The 14,534-nt window shown below is 45.5% G+C and overlaps 1 protein-coding gene across 1 annotated transcript in view; it reads left to right on the forward strand.

The window, feature by feature from the left end:
• Positions 1–1,819: 1,819 nt before the first annotated feature.
• Positions 1,820–14,534, forward strand: part of USP13 (ubiquitin specific peptidase 13) — a 132,893-nt gene continuing 120,178 nt past the window's right edge. The window contains exon 1 of the mRNA XM_030822852.1: positions 1,820–2,219. Coding sequence (XP_030678712.1) covers positions 2,052–2,219 — 168 coding nt within the window. The 5' untranslated portion in view covers positions 1,820–2,051. The remainder of the gene's footprint in view (positions 2,220–14,534) is intronic.

A 14,534-nucleotide genomic window follows, 5' to 3' on the forward strand; every position in this document is an offset into this window, starting at 1 on the left:
CAACTGGAATGAAGGCCCATGGTATACAGGATGTGCCAAAATGCCTACTGCATATTATCAGCCTTGCATGTATTCCTTGCTTTTATACACTAGTTTGCTTAAATTGCTTTTTTCATCTAGTAATAATTTGGAGATTTTTCCACATCAGCACATGTAGAGCGACTTCATTCTTTTCAATGGTACTGTATTTTAACCACTTTCTACAGAAGGATCTTTAGGTTTTCCCCAGACATTTGTTACTCGAAACAGTGCTCTAACAAATATCTTTACACAGCCTGAATTTATCCGTTGCATAAATGTCTAGATAAGGAAATGCTGGGGAAAACAGTATGCACATATGAAGTTATGACTGGTATTATTACATTTCCTTGCAAAGAGGTTTATCGTTTTTATCCCCACCAACAATGTACACGAGGGTCTACTTCCCAAACCCATGCTAACTCAATATATCTTTACCAGCCCAAAGGATGAAAAACAGTGTCTCACTGATTTAATTTGCATTTAATCTAAGATTAAATTTTAAGTTTTGTAAAACCAAGTTTATCTCTGTAATTGGAGAAAACATCATCCATGAACCTGAAAGGTAATAAGCTGATGAGACTAAATTCAAAGCAAAAGCTCGCTGAGAGTATCTGCCCAAAGATGAAGATGACAATAGTGTCAGATTTTTTGCTCAGTGCCACCTCCTTCTCCATTTCCAACAGATAGCATTTGGGAGTGCTGAGTGATAAGAAAGTGTGGTGCGCTGGAGGCTTGCTTGAGGATATGGAAATCTTGAGATAGGTCTGGAGAACCAGGGAGAGTTAATAGAGAAAAAATGTAAGAAAAAAAAAAAAAGAACTTACGGACTATCTGATCTGGGAGAGGCTTACAAAAATTAGCGTTTTGGTTCACTATTTCTTGCTCTTTCTGCGTTTCATTAACTGGCAGGGATCCCTGGATACCCTGCCATGAATATATATGTTGGGTGTAGTTAGAGAATCTCAATGTCATTGAACCCGTCTTGTGGGTTTTTTGGAGAAAATGAGAGTATGCTGGGAGACATGCTCTGCTTGCAAATGATCAACCCCCCAGCCCAACCCCATTCATCATTTATTTTGAGGAACTGATGATCAAGACAGGAATATGTATGTCTGCCTACAAAATCCTCAAATCAGGCCACTGAATGTTCGACATGAGAACTTTGAATCACATAGAAGATACTCCAAAGGCAGAGAAAAATAGAAAGCCTTCCAACGCCCTGAAAAAATCTTGACCATCCCTGACTACCCCCAATATGTAAGAAAACCTGTATTGTTATTACACACACACACCCACACACACCCCGCCCCCTCCCCCCCCCACACCCTCTATCCTCACTCGATCTTATTCTATTCTCTCTATTTTTGAGCCTTGGATGTTAAAGGAAGGAACGAAGCTTAGTGGGGAAGCACTGAAGTGCATGGCGCAAATTTAGATTTAAGCCTCACGTTAGATTTCAGATTTGCACATCGAGTCCCGCCCCTACCCAATCTGGGGACGTCACCGCTCTAGTCTTCGGCTGTTTTAAAAGCAAGCGGTTTTTAAACCCCCCAGTCCTGCTCTTTGTGTTGGCCTCCTCGAAGTTGCCCCTCTGCAAGCCAACAATTCGGGATAGAAAACACCTCCGTGGTGTTTTCCCGGGGCTCTCCCGCGCCGCGTTCGGCCGCCAGCCCGCTCGAGCTCCCGCGCCGACGCCTCAGGGGTTCGCCCTTCGCCCCCCGCCGCCAAGCCCGGCCCGCGCGCAGGGCCCCTCTCCAGCGCCCCCTCCCCGGCGCGCTGCGGCTGGCGCTCCCCAGCCCCGCCTGACGCTGCAGCTGGGCCGAAGACTCGCCATTGGATCAAAAATAGCAGCGTCGCCCGTCCGCCCCGAGCCCCTGGTGCCCGCTCCCGCCCCGCGGCCCGCTCTCCCCGCCCGCCCCGGCTCGGCCGGCTGCCGTCGCCCGCGCAGCCCGCCCGTCAGCCCGCTCGCTGGCGCCGCCGCCGCTGACAGACCCCGCGCTCCGGCTCCGGCTCCGGTGAGCGCCGAGGCCATGCAGCGCCGGGGCGCCCTGTTCGGCATGCCGGGCGGCAGCGGAGGCAGGAAGATGGCCGCAGGAGACATCGGCGAGCTGCTGGTGCCTCACATGCCCACGATCCGCGTGCCCAGGTCCGGCGACAGGGTCTACAAGAACGAGTGCGCCTTCTCCTACGACTCTCCCGTAAGTAAGGCGCCTCGGGGGAGGGTCTCGGGGCCGGCGGCCTGCGGCACGTGAAGCCGGGGGAGAAGATGCGCAGTGGCGGCCGGGGACCTCTTCTCTTCCTCCGGGCGGCAGAGTTGGCTCGGGAGCACTGCAGTTCGGCAGACACTTAGTGAGCGCCCCAGGGCTGCTGCAGCCGAGGACTGGGTCGTGCTGGTGGCTTTGCTCCGCCAGCCTCCCCAGGCTGGAAGGGCCTGATTCCCAGCAGCTTGCACACAGCCCCGCCGCCGTTTAAAGAAAGATGAAATACAAGAGTTCCCTGTTCCGAACTGCACGTTGCAGATCGTTTGCGTCCTCCCCGGGGCAGAGCGCAGGGCGGGTAGGTGGATGGGATGATCGCCCCACACCCCCGGACACACAGTCCTTCTTTTTCTGGGACTACTTGCTTCGCTCAGGGATCCCCACTCCTGAACAATTCTGATTTGCTCTCTGAGCTTTTCTTCCACCACTTCCCATTTCACCCCACTCCTTTTCTTGCCTTTAGAATGTCAGGGCCAGGCGCGGTGGCTCACGTCTGAAATCCCAGCACTTTAAGAGGCGGAGGCGGGCGGATCGCTTGAGGTCAGGAGTTCGAGACCAGCCTGGCTGATATGGCGAAACCCCATCTCTACTAAAAAAACCCAAAAATTAGCCGGGCGCAGTGGCGGGCGCCTGTAGTCCCAGCTACTCGGGAGGCTGAGGCTTGAGAATCACTTGAACAGGGAAGGAGGAGGCTATAGTGAGCCGAGATCGCGCCACTGCCCTCCAGCCTGGGCAACAGAGCGAGACTCCGTCTCAAAAAAAAAATGTCAGACGAAATCTTCCGTTGCCTCCACTTGGGCAGCAGAAATAGGGGATCTACTGGATTGTGATGGTTTTCTTAAGCCTTCCCCCCCTTGCCCTTCTAAATGAGTCACTTGGACTGACATGCGCAAGTATAAATTATTAAAAGTTCAATCCCGAGTCGTGACCTCGGAGAATGAGGACGAAGCTGAGAGGGATCGCCGCCTTCCACCTGGGGTGGTTGGTGGTGGTTTTCACCTGGTTCTATGTGAATGTGTGAGAAGCAGCAGGAGGGTGAATGTCCCTTTCAAAAGTCAAAATGGGCTTCAAAGTGACTCAGCTGTCTGGCGTTTATCATGTCTTTTTGAGGACCAGGTTATTTTTATCCACCCACTTTAGATCTCATATGTCACCCGGCAGATCTCAATGCATTGGGAGTGCATGGGTTGGATGGACCGAGGCAGGTCTCGCAATGGTCTAATGCGTTTTATTCATAGCATGTGGAGTATTGTCAGAGGGGAAAAGAAAAGTCCAAATGAGCGGCAACATTTCCAAAGTTTCTTTTATTATCTGTGGGTTGATTTTGGCTGGCTTCAAAGCACTTTTGCTTGATACACACTGGAGTATCAGAGTTAGTATCCTCTCTGTGACATTTAGTTTTTTTATTTATGGTAATTCCATATCATTTGAGGCAGAAGAATCTGCCTCTTCAATCTGCCTCTTCCATTTGAGGGATGAAACCTAACTTAATTTTTGATTGTTTACTTTTTTTTTCTTTCGAAAAGATCCACAGAGTGGAGTGTGACAATCGGCAGTCCTTTTTTAGGAAGTTATACATAAATTATTTGAAAATGCCATTTTCAGATTGTATGGCCAGTGTTGGGCAGTTCCCACTAATAGCTTCTAAAGGTGGAGAGGGATGATGGTCCTAACTAACCTAAGCAATTGAGAGATGGTTACCTCCAGGAAGAAGAAAGTGGCCTAAGTTTTTTAGGATAGCACGACATGGAAAGTGGGCCAAATGACTTTCCCCATGTTTGATTTGGGCTCTTCTTCAAGTTCTGCTTACAAACTTCGCTGCATAATGTAGTGGATAGCAGGTGTGGGAAAAAAGGCTGATTGTTTTAATTCACTTCCACAAATAGTTATTGGGAGCTTACTGTGTATGTTTCTAGAATATTACTATTCTAGAAACATCTCATCCAGTGTAGACTGATGATTTCAATCATATCACAGCAGTTCCTTGGGGGAGACTGGGATTATTTACAAGGCTGATGAATCAGTATATTTCATTATCTATGTTTCACGCGAGGAAGGGAAGGAAGGTTTGATAATATTTATCATAAAGCACAGTGCGTGATAATGGGAAGTTTTTTTTTTTTTTTTTTTTGAGATGGAGTCTCACTCTGTCGCCCAGGCTGGAGTGCAATGGCACAATCTCAACTCACTGCAACCTCTGCCTCCTGGATTCAAGCGATTCTTCTGCCTCAGCCTGCCAGGTAGCTGGGATTACAGGCGTGTGCCACCACACCTGGCTAGTTTTGTATTTTTAGTAGAGGTGGGGTTTCGCCATGTTGGTTAGGCTGGTCTCGAACTCCTGACCTCAAGTGATCCACTCACCTTGGCCTCCCAAAGTGCCAGGATTACAGGCGTGAGCCACTGCACCCAGCCAGTATTTTGTTATGGTATATAACACTACACTATGAATCCAATAAGGGTTTCTTCAGCACCTACTATGTGCCATCTCATACATGCACGACTGTAAGGAGCATAAAGAGCAAAATCCATTGGTGCTAAACATGCCAGAAACTTTAATCCACAAGTGCCATGGGATGTCTTAGGGAAAAGGCCAAAACCAGCTGAGTGGAAAAAAAAAAATCATCCCTGCATTGGTTACTTTTGAAAAGGGTTATGTACAAAGATGGCTAGAAAATAAGGGAGATCAACATTCCAGGCCAGGGAAATTATATGTGCAAAGAAGCTATAACGTGTGAATATTTCCCACTAATTTGCCTGTAATGTATTTGGAATAAAAAGATACATTTGGCAAGTAGCAAGAAGTGAGGTAGAACCAAATAGAGAGTAGGTGATGGGGGCCTTGAATCTGGAAAACATTTGATCTTGATTTTATATGGTCGGTTATGGAAAGCTATTCTTGGTCATGTGATTTAAAGTGGTGTTGGAGGAAGAGTGTGAATCAACAAATCTTTATGATGTACCTACCATGTCTAAGGCACTGTCTGTAGACCTTCGGCATTCTTCACCTTTGTGGGATATCAGTAGTGTATTAGTATCTCTCTTCCATTCTTCCCACCTCCTAGGGCTTAACACATAGCAGATGCTCAATAACAGCTATTTTGGGATGAGTGAGAATTTGTTTTTCACCTACCTCTTTGATTTCATCCTGGACCCACCCTCCTACCTTGATGTGTAGGTTCACCTCTCCATGGTTTGGTTCATTGCGCAAGGTCTGTAATGCACCTTCCCAGTGGAGCTTCTTTTCAAGACTGAATTCAAGTGGTTCTTGCTCTATGAATCATTTCCGTATTGCTTCCCACTAGACCCCATAAGCATTCCTGTCTAACCCCCAGTGACATGTTCACGTGCTTGTCTCTGCCTTTGAGTGCGACCTTCCTGGAGAGTGGGGACTTTGTGTTATTTCCAGCAGCTGGTCTAGCATCTGGTATATATACCAGGAGCTCAGTGAATGCTTTGGAAATGTATGAATTCCATGGAGTTACAGGCCCTGCACATGGTGAGGATAAAACATATGGGAAATGTTGAGAAAGGAATCTTGGGGGATTATCACATACAATGAGGTGATTTCATTGATTGTTGGGGACAGTCATGAACGAGAGAGCCCAGACTGGCAGTGTTTGAATCCTATCTCTGTCACTCGGTGTGTAACTTCTCTGAGCCTCAGTTTCTCCATCTGTAAAATGGAGACAATAACAACCTTACTCAAAAGGTTATTTTGTGGATTAAATAAATTAATACGTAAAGTGTGTCTGGCCAATTAGTAATCACATACACGTTTGCTTTAAAAAAGGAGGAAAGGCTGGGGCGCGGTGGCTCATGCCTGTAATCCCAGCACTTTGGGAGGCCGAGGCAGGTGGATCACCTGAGGTCAGGAGTTTGACAGGAGGTGGAGGTTGCAGTGAGCCAGGATTGCACCACTGCACTCTAGCCTGGGCAACAGAGTGAGACTCCGTCTCAAAAAAATAAAATAAAATAAAAAAATAAAAAAGGAGGAAAGAGAGAAGAATGGAAGGAAGAAAGAAGAAAGAAAAACAGTCAGTCATGGCCGGGTGCTGTGGTTCCCGCCTGTAATCCCAGCACTTTGGGAGGCTGAGGCAGACAGATCACGACATCAAGAGATCGAGACCATCCTGGCCAACATGGTGAAACCCTGTCTCTACTAAAAAAAATACAAAAATCATCTGGGTGTGGTGGCACTCACCTGTAGTCCCAGCTACTCGGGAGGCTGAGGCAGGAGAATCGCTTGAACCCGGGAGGCAGAGGTTGGAGTAAGCCGAGATTGCGTCACTGCACTACAGCCTGGTGACAGAGGGGAACTCCGTCTCAAAAAGAAAAAAAAAAAAGAGAAAGAAAAAGAGTTAATCACAAGTTGTAAACCCAAGAGTCTGGTTGTCAGGGGTTGTGTAGGGAGTTTTGTGTGCTTAAGTGGAGGAGGGATGTCTTGGTTCACACTTCCGCTCATAAGCCTCCCTGGACCAGCATGGAAATCTCTCATCTGTTTGGTTGTTGAGCTCCTCATTTCTCTGGGTGTACTTTGTCCTGTGTCTCTTCAGTTTCCAGGTGGTCAGTTCCAGTGAGGCGAGTCTCTGGCTTGTCCATGTGTAAGACTGATTTCCTTTTCTTTCTCAGCCTCCTGAGTAGCTGGAATTACAGGTGCCCACCACCATGCCTGGCTAATTTTTTGTATTTTTAGTAGAGATGGGGTTTCACTATGGTGGCCAGGCTGGTCCTGAACTCCTGACCTTGTGATCCGCCCACCTTGGCCTCCCAAAGTGCTGTGATTACAGGCGGGAGCCACCGCACCTGGCCAACTGATTTCCTTTTCTAAGACCACCTTCCTCTTGTGATCATTTGTCTGGGCTCTCTCTCAACCTTCACCTTCTGCTTCAGATTTCATCCTTCCCTCTGAATGCCTGCATTACGGAGAGTCTGTGTCATGTAGCACAGTGATTCTAGTCTGTCCTCATAGTTTGCTCTCTTGTGCTAATTCTGCCCCCCTCCCCACCTGCATTGTAAGTGGAGCTGTTTATGCCTTGCCTTAGCTTGGGTCAACTGAAAATGGGGAGGCTTAGACAAGGCAGTTTATTTTGGAAAGTTATCCCAGGGAACAGAAGTGGAATTATGAGCAAGAGAATAGTGAAAAAGAGAAAGAAGGAAAGGCAGTCCAAGAGTGAGTTATGGAGCTGGCTTCCACAGTGGGCAGCTAGAGCTAAACCTCACTGGGGACTCCCTGGGTAACTCCAGAATGTGCCTCAGAATCGTCCACTTGAGATGGAGCCGGGAGAGTACTGTATTTATCCACTGGCTCCCATCCCCCATCGGTGAAGGTTTGTTCTAGGGGTGGAAAAGCCCTCACTCTTCCAAGTCTGTATTTATAGGCACTAAGCCTGCAAATGGGAAGTATTTTGACAGGCTGAGCAGGACCAGCAGCAGCCGAGAAGCAAGAGGTCCTCAGTGCAGCTGAGGCTACGACTGTTGGGCCACACCTGCTGTGGCAATCAGCTGCATACAGTGGCTGAACCAAAAAGGTGGCCGGAGGGGATATGAGACTCAGCATAAATGGTTGCCCTTACTCCCACCGCTTCTTCCCTTCTCTCATCAGGACTGTTTTGTAAGAAGGAGCTTTTTTCCCATTTTTGAAAGTTCTGAGATGGCTCGGTGATACTGAGATGTCACTGTTGGTTCTTTGTCTTCCTGGGAGTCTTTGGAAAACTGTGATGGACAGGGGCCTGGTGGGAGTGGCTGGTTTAGATATCCACCAGGAAAGACTGAGATCTCCATCTACTTGTGGGAACACTTCATGTTAGGGGCTCAGTGAATCCTCTGTCTTTCTGTCCTTTCTTCCACAAGTATTTATTGATGTGCCTGGTATTCTCTCAGGCATTGCCAGTAATAATAATGACATCTCACATGTATATAGAGCAGTTTTCAAAGTGTGCTCCCTGAACCAGCAGCACTAGCATGTCTTGGGAACTGCTAATTCTTGGGTCCCACCCCAGATCTTCTGAAACAGAAGATCTGGGGGTGGGGTTGTAGCAGTCTGTGTGTTAATAAGCTCTTTGCGTGATTCTGAGACATGCCAAAGTTTGAGACCGAGTGATAGGGCACTTACTAGGCGCCATGCATCATTCCAAGCCTTCTAATTATTGCATATATTATTATACCTATATGAACTCATTTAATCATCACAACAACCCTATGTTATATACTATTACCATTTTGCAGATCAGGAAACTCAGGTACAAAGATCACACAGATAGTAAGTAGTAGAGCTGGGATATGAATCTGGATTGTCTGACTCTAGAATCTGTTTTTAAAAAACTATTTTGGCTGGGCGCAGTGGCTCACACCTGTAATCCCAGCACTTTGGGAGGCTGAGGTGGGTGGATCACCTTATGAGGTCAGGAGTTTGAGACCAGCCTGGCCAACATGGCGAAACCCCGTCTCTACTAAAAATACAAAAATTAGCCAGGCTGGGTAGCGGGTGCCTGTAGTCCCAGCTACTCAGGAGGCTGAGGCAGGGAGAATCGCTTGAACCCGGGAGGCAGAGGTTGCAGTAAGCCAGCATCCCACTATTCCACTCCAGCCTTGGCGACAGAGCGAGACTCTGTCTCAAAAAACAAACGAAACATTTTAACTCGTTTAATTGTACAATTCAGTGGCATTAAATTACATTCGCATGGAAACATTTTAACTCGTTTTAATTGTACAATTCAGTTGCATTAAATTACATTCACATTGTTGTGTAACTATCACTACACATTGTTGTGTAAATATCACTACTGTCGATCTCCAGTTTTTCATCATTCCAAACTGAAACTCTGTATCCATTTGACAATAAACCCCCACTTCTCCCTTCTCCTAGCCCCTTGTAATGTCCATTCAACTTTCTGTCTCTATGAATTTGCTTATTCTAGGCACTTTATGTAAGTGGAATCACACAATATTTGTCCTTTCGTGTCTGGCTTATTTCATTTAGTATAATGTTATCAAGGTTCAGTGTTGTAGCACGCATCAGAATTTCCTTCCTTCTTAAGGCTGAATAATATTCCATCATATATTTGTACATGTATTACATTTTATTTGTCCATTCACCTGTTAATGGACATCAGGTTATTTCTACCTTTTGACTGTTGTGAATAAAGCTGCTTCAGTTGTTGGTGTACAAGTATTTGTTTGAGTCCCTGTAGATTCTCTGCATTTTACCATTGTAGTATGCACGTTGCCTTGCAGGCAATGAGACTTCCCATCATAATGTTTACTTGTAGGGAGAAAAAAAAGTTAATTTAGGATCTCTGTGGAAAACTCTTCCTCCTAATGGATAAACTGATACAAGGTAGTAAAGCAAAATTTCAGAGCAGACAGATTTTTTCCAGTTTGAAGATATAAACTTAAAGTAAATCTTATTAGTTTCACATGTCAAAAGCTTCCTTCCAAAAGCAACTAGCTGAAAAGTTGTTCTCGAGAAGTGATTCTCAAGCTTTTTGACCTCTTTATACTCTTAACTATTTTTGAGAACCGCAAAAAGCTTTTGTGTGATTTCTGTTGCTGTTTACCATATTAGAAATTAAAACTGAGAAAAATTTAAAACAATTCGAACAATTACATTCTATTAGCTTTTGAAATATGTCATTGCATGTCATGTAGCCTTGGAAAAATGCCACTGTATGCTATGAGAGAATGAGAGAGAGAAAGGCAAGTAACTTCATGTTATGAAAATACTTTTGACCTCCCAAATTACTTAAAGACTCTGGGGTTTCAGAGGGTTACCAGGCCTTACTTTGGAAACCAAAGTTCTAGAGTTTAGGCAAGAAGATATAACCACTTATTCCAGTCACTTACCTCACCTGAAATGTAGCCTATGGGTTCACATTAAATTATTATCTTAATTTTAGCTCAACCATAGATGTCATATGTTGCATGCACGTTCTTTTTGAAGCAAATTAAAATTTAGGGAATTTGATTGACACTTTTTGAAAAAATTAGAGCTACTTGAGTTGGGAATTTACTATTTCATAGATAGGAATTTTTTTTATTCTCTGAACTGTGAGTTTCGTTGTAGGGTGATCTGGCTGGGCTGTTTCTTTGGGGAAGCTTGAATGTTAGTGTCTTGATTTTTTTTTTTTTTCCCCTTTGGCTACCAGTTAGGAGACCATTCTAATCTCTTGCCTGGAAAGTACAGGCCTGTCTGCCAGTATTTAGGGAACTGAGTGGGAGCAGAGGGTGAAGGTGGTCTCAGCATCTGGGTATTGGATACCAGCTGGATATTGCCTGTAGGTTCTCAGCTGTGTCCCTGCTTTGCTAGGCTTCTCCCATCATTGCAGGGGCTGGCTCCTGGACATTGCATTTCCCAGAGTCCCTTGGTGGCAAGATTCTGATATTGATTTTTCCAGTAAGAGATTTAGAAGGCAAAAGAGAAGGAGAAGCCACTTTGCTATTGCAACTGTGGCACCTGGTCGACGTGAGGTTTTCCTAGCAGCATCTGAGTGTCCTTTTGGGACACAGTTACCTCAGTGGTGGGGGATCTGACGTCATCTGTGCAGTTTCTTGTGACGCTTGTACATCCTGATTTCCTGAACATAGGCAGTGATTTCTCTGACTGTGGCTCTCACTGCCCTTCCCATGATTTTTTAAGCTTTTAATTTCCTGCATCAAATCTCTTCCTGCCTGTAATACCTAGAATAGCATCTATTTTCTGACCAAATCTGGACTGATACACATACATTCTCTTAGTCCCCATGTTGATGAAGGTGCCCCTATTCTTAACTAAGTCCATTCTTCCCCAGCGCTGAAACCTTTGTTTTCATCTGCTTTAGAGAATCACTCTCTAGTTCTTTGCCAGGAGAGGGAGGAGCCTCTTGGAGTGGAGGTGAGATTTGGGGCTCTGACAGCTACATAGAAACCCTTTCTCTTTATTTTAGCTCCTACTTCGCCCCATCTTCCAGAGTTATCTTGAATTGCCAGTTCTGGAGTCTTTTGGGCATTCTGGGGTGAACATCAGGTTGGATCTTGGCTTTCCCTGCTGCTGGCCTAGGATTCAGCTCTGTCGCCATCTTAGTCTTTTAGCATTCATTTATCTGCTGTCCAGCTTTCCAGACTTTAGTGCTATAGTTTATGTCTTGAAAAAATCCCTTTGCTGTCCTTTGATTGGGGTTTCAGAAAGGAGTGAAATGGATGTCTTTGTGTCATTTGCCCTGTGTACCCTAAAATCCTGCTTTTCTAAAATCATAATCAAGAAGTCAGTTGCTGTCCCTTTTGGACAGTAGTTCATTACCTTTAAAGTTGTACCATTTTTAGAGCTTTGGAGTGTGAGAGATGATGCTGATCCTGTCAGAAAGACTTTTTGGAAAAGTTCCTGTTCTCTGCTCACTTTGAATCTGGACATCTGTGCAACTCTGAATTCTCTTTTTCCTCCCCTGCATTCCTCTGCCGATGGACTGGAGCTCAGTTAAAGGAGCGGCCACCCATTTTAGTGCCCCAGATTGAGAGGTGTATGGTATCATCCATTCTACCTCCCTCTCTCTCTTTTTATTTTTTAAATTGTGATAAAATACATATAACATAAGCTTTACCATCTTAAGCATTTAAAAATGCACAGTTCAGTGGCATTGAAGTACATTCACACTGTTTTGCAGTTATCACCATTGTCTGTCTTCGGAATTCTTTTCATCTTGCAAAACAGAAACTCTGCACCCATTAAACAATGACTTCCTGTTCTCCCCTTCTCTCAGCCTCTGACAACCACCATTCTGCTTTTTGTCTCTAAGATTTGACCACTCTAGGTACTTTATACAAGTGGAATCATGCAATATTTATCCTTTTTGACTGACTCATTTCACTTGGCATAATGTCTTCAAGGTTAATCCACGTTGTTGTGTCAATTTTCTTCCTTTGTAAGGCAGAATAATATCCCATTGTGTGTATATACCGCATCTTGTTTATCCAGTCATCTGTCAGGGACACTGGTTGCTTCCACCTTTTGTCTTCTGTAAATAGTGCTGCCATGAGCATGGCTATCTCACTGTCTCTTTTAGCATCACATCTCTTTAGGTACAAAATTCTGGTATATCCTCCTGTCTCCCTTGTGCTGCTAAGGCTCAGGCCCTCATCCTTTCTCGCCTGGACTGTTGCAGAAGCTTCCTAACAACCATCTTACTTTCCCTTCCAGTCTGTCACATTGCACTCTCAGATATTTTTAAAATAGGGGTCTGATCATGTCATTTTCCCACCTTGAAATCCTCTAACATGGCACATCACCTCAGTTTACCTTGTTGATCCAGCTTTCCTGCTCTCTGCTTACTTTCTGTCTGTCCGAAAGGACTTTCCATTCTCTAGGTGCTCTGTGCTCTTGCCCCTCCATGTGCTTGCTCATGCTCTTGCATTGGCCTGGAATGCATTCTTTCACCCTCATCCGCCTGGAAAAGCCCTGTTGGTCCTTTAAAGCCGGCTCAGATGTTCTTTGTGAGGACTCCTCCCATCCTCAGAAGCTGAGTTAGATATTTGTTTTCCTTTGCTTTCACTTTGTACATCTCTGTCATGGGTGGGATACAGATTGTAGGGATGTGGAATAGCTGAGGTCTTGGAGAATTGAAAGGAAAAGAGTAGAGAACTGAAAACTACACAGTTTGTGAACCTGTGCCATTAAGCCTGCATCTTTTCTGATTTTCTGGGTTTTTTTTTCTTTTTTTTTTTGAGTCTTGCTCTGTCGCTCAGGCTAGAGTGCAGTGGCATGATCTTGGCTTGCTGCAACCTCCACCTCCTGGGTTCAAGCTGGGATTACAGGCGTGTGCCACCATGCCAGGCTATTTTTTTGTATTTTTACTAGGGATGGGGTTTCACCATGTTGGTCAGGCTGGTCTCGAACTCCCGACCTCAAATAATCCACCTGCCTTGGCCTCCCAAAGTGCTGGGATTACAGGCACGAGCCACCGCACCCAGCTGCCAATATGATATTTTCATGTTATCTTATTATCTGAAACATCATAGGTTTGACCCTTGAAAAGCCAGGGAAAATTGTCTTGGGTACTTGCCGAGTGTTTTATGTGTTGTGATTCTAGGGTGCTTGGTAAAAGATCCCACATTGGGCCCCTTAGGGAGATGACAAGAGGACTGGGATCTGTGGTTGCAGATCAGGCCTCTGTCTGGTCTGTTCAGTATTGTGGTGATCAGTTAGGACTCCCCTTGTTCCCAGGCACAGGGAAGATGTGAACAGGAACACCTATTTTTAGGGCTAGAACAACAGGACAATGTAACAATGACAAGAATTTAATGAATCTGAATATGCCTCTGGACAGAGATGTTGCTTGAGGTGCAGGATAGTATGTGCCTCATGTGGTAAGATTTAAAAGGAAAGATGGTACGCAGTGGCTCACGCCTGTAATCCCAGCACTTTGGGAGGCTGAGGTGGGTGGATCACCTGAGGTCGGGAGTTCAAGATCAGCCTGGCCAACAAGGTGAAACTCCGTCTCTACTAAAAATGCAAAACTTAGCCTGGCATGGTGGCAGATGCCTGTAATCCCAGCTACTCAGGAGGCTGAGGCAGGAGAATTGCTTAAACCCAGGAGGCGGAGGTTGCAGTGAGCCAAGACTGCGCCACTGCACTCCAGCCTGGGCAACAGAGTGAGACCTTGTCTCAAAAGAAGAAAAAAAAGATTAAAAAGGAAACATTCTGCTTTGTGTTAGTTAACAAGTGTTAATACTGACTTATGGCTTCCTGTGTACTCTGCACTGCAGTTGGTATTATAGGGGTAGAGAAGGTGTAAATGGGAGGGAAACAGAGGACGATGGCAGGATCTCTATCATAGTGGAGTGTGTATGCTAATTTCAAGTGTCTATTATAGAAAGTCTGGCATGAGGACGTAACCGCTTGAGCTAACTCCAATCCGTCAAGTGTCTATTATGAGTCAAACACTATGCCAGGCACTTTTATATACGTCACCTCATTTAATTATGATAGTAATTGGCTTACATATTAAGTTACGATTTTGCCCCTGTTTTACAGATGAGGAAATGGAGAGTCAGAGAGGGTAGGTAATTTGTTCAAGGATTTGTTCAAAGATGGCTTCATGACAGAGGTGGTCTTTAAACCCTGATGAGTCATGAAGTTAGACCCTGCAGCACTTATAGGATATTTAAGGCTTTTCTTTTTTTTGAGACAGAGTCTTGCTGTGTCGCCCAGGCTGGAGTGCAGTGGTGTGATCTCGGCTCACTGCCACCTCCGCCTCGCCGGTTCCAGTGATTCTTGTGCCTCAGTCT

Source organism: Nomascus leucogenys, chromosome 11 (genome assembly GCF_006542625.1).
Source record: "Nomascus leucogenys isolate Asia chromosome 11, Asia_NLE_v1, whole genome shotgun sequence".
NCBI lineage: Eukaryota > Metazoa > Chordata > Mammalia > Primates > Hylobatidae > Nomascus > Nomascus leucogenys.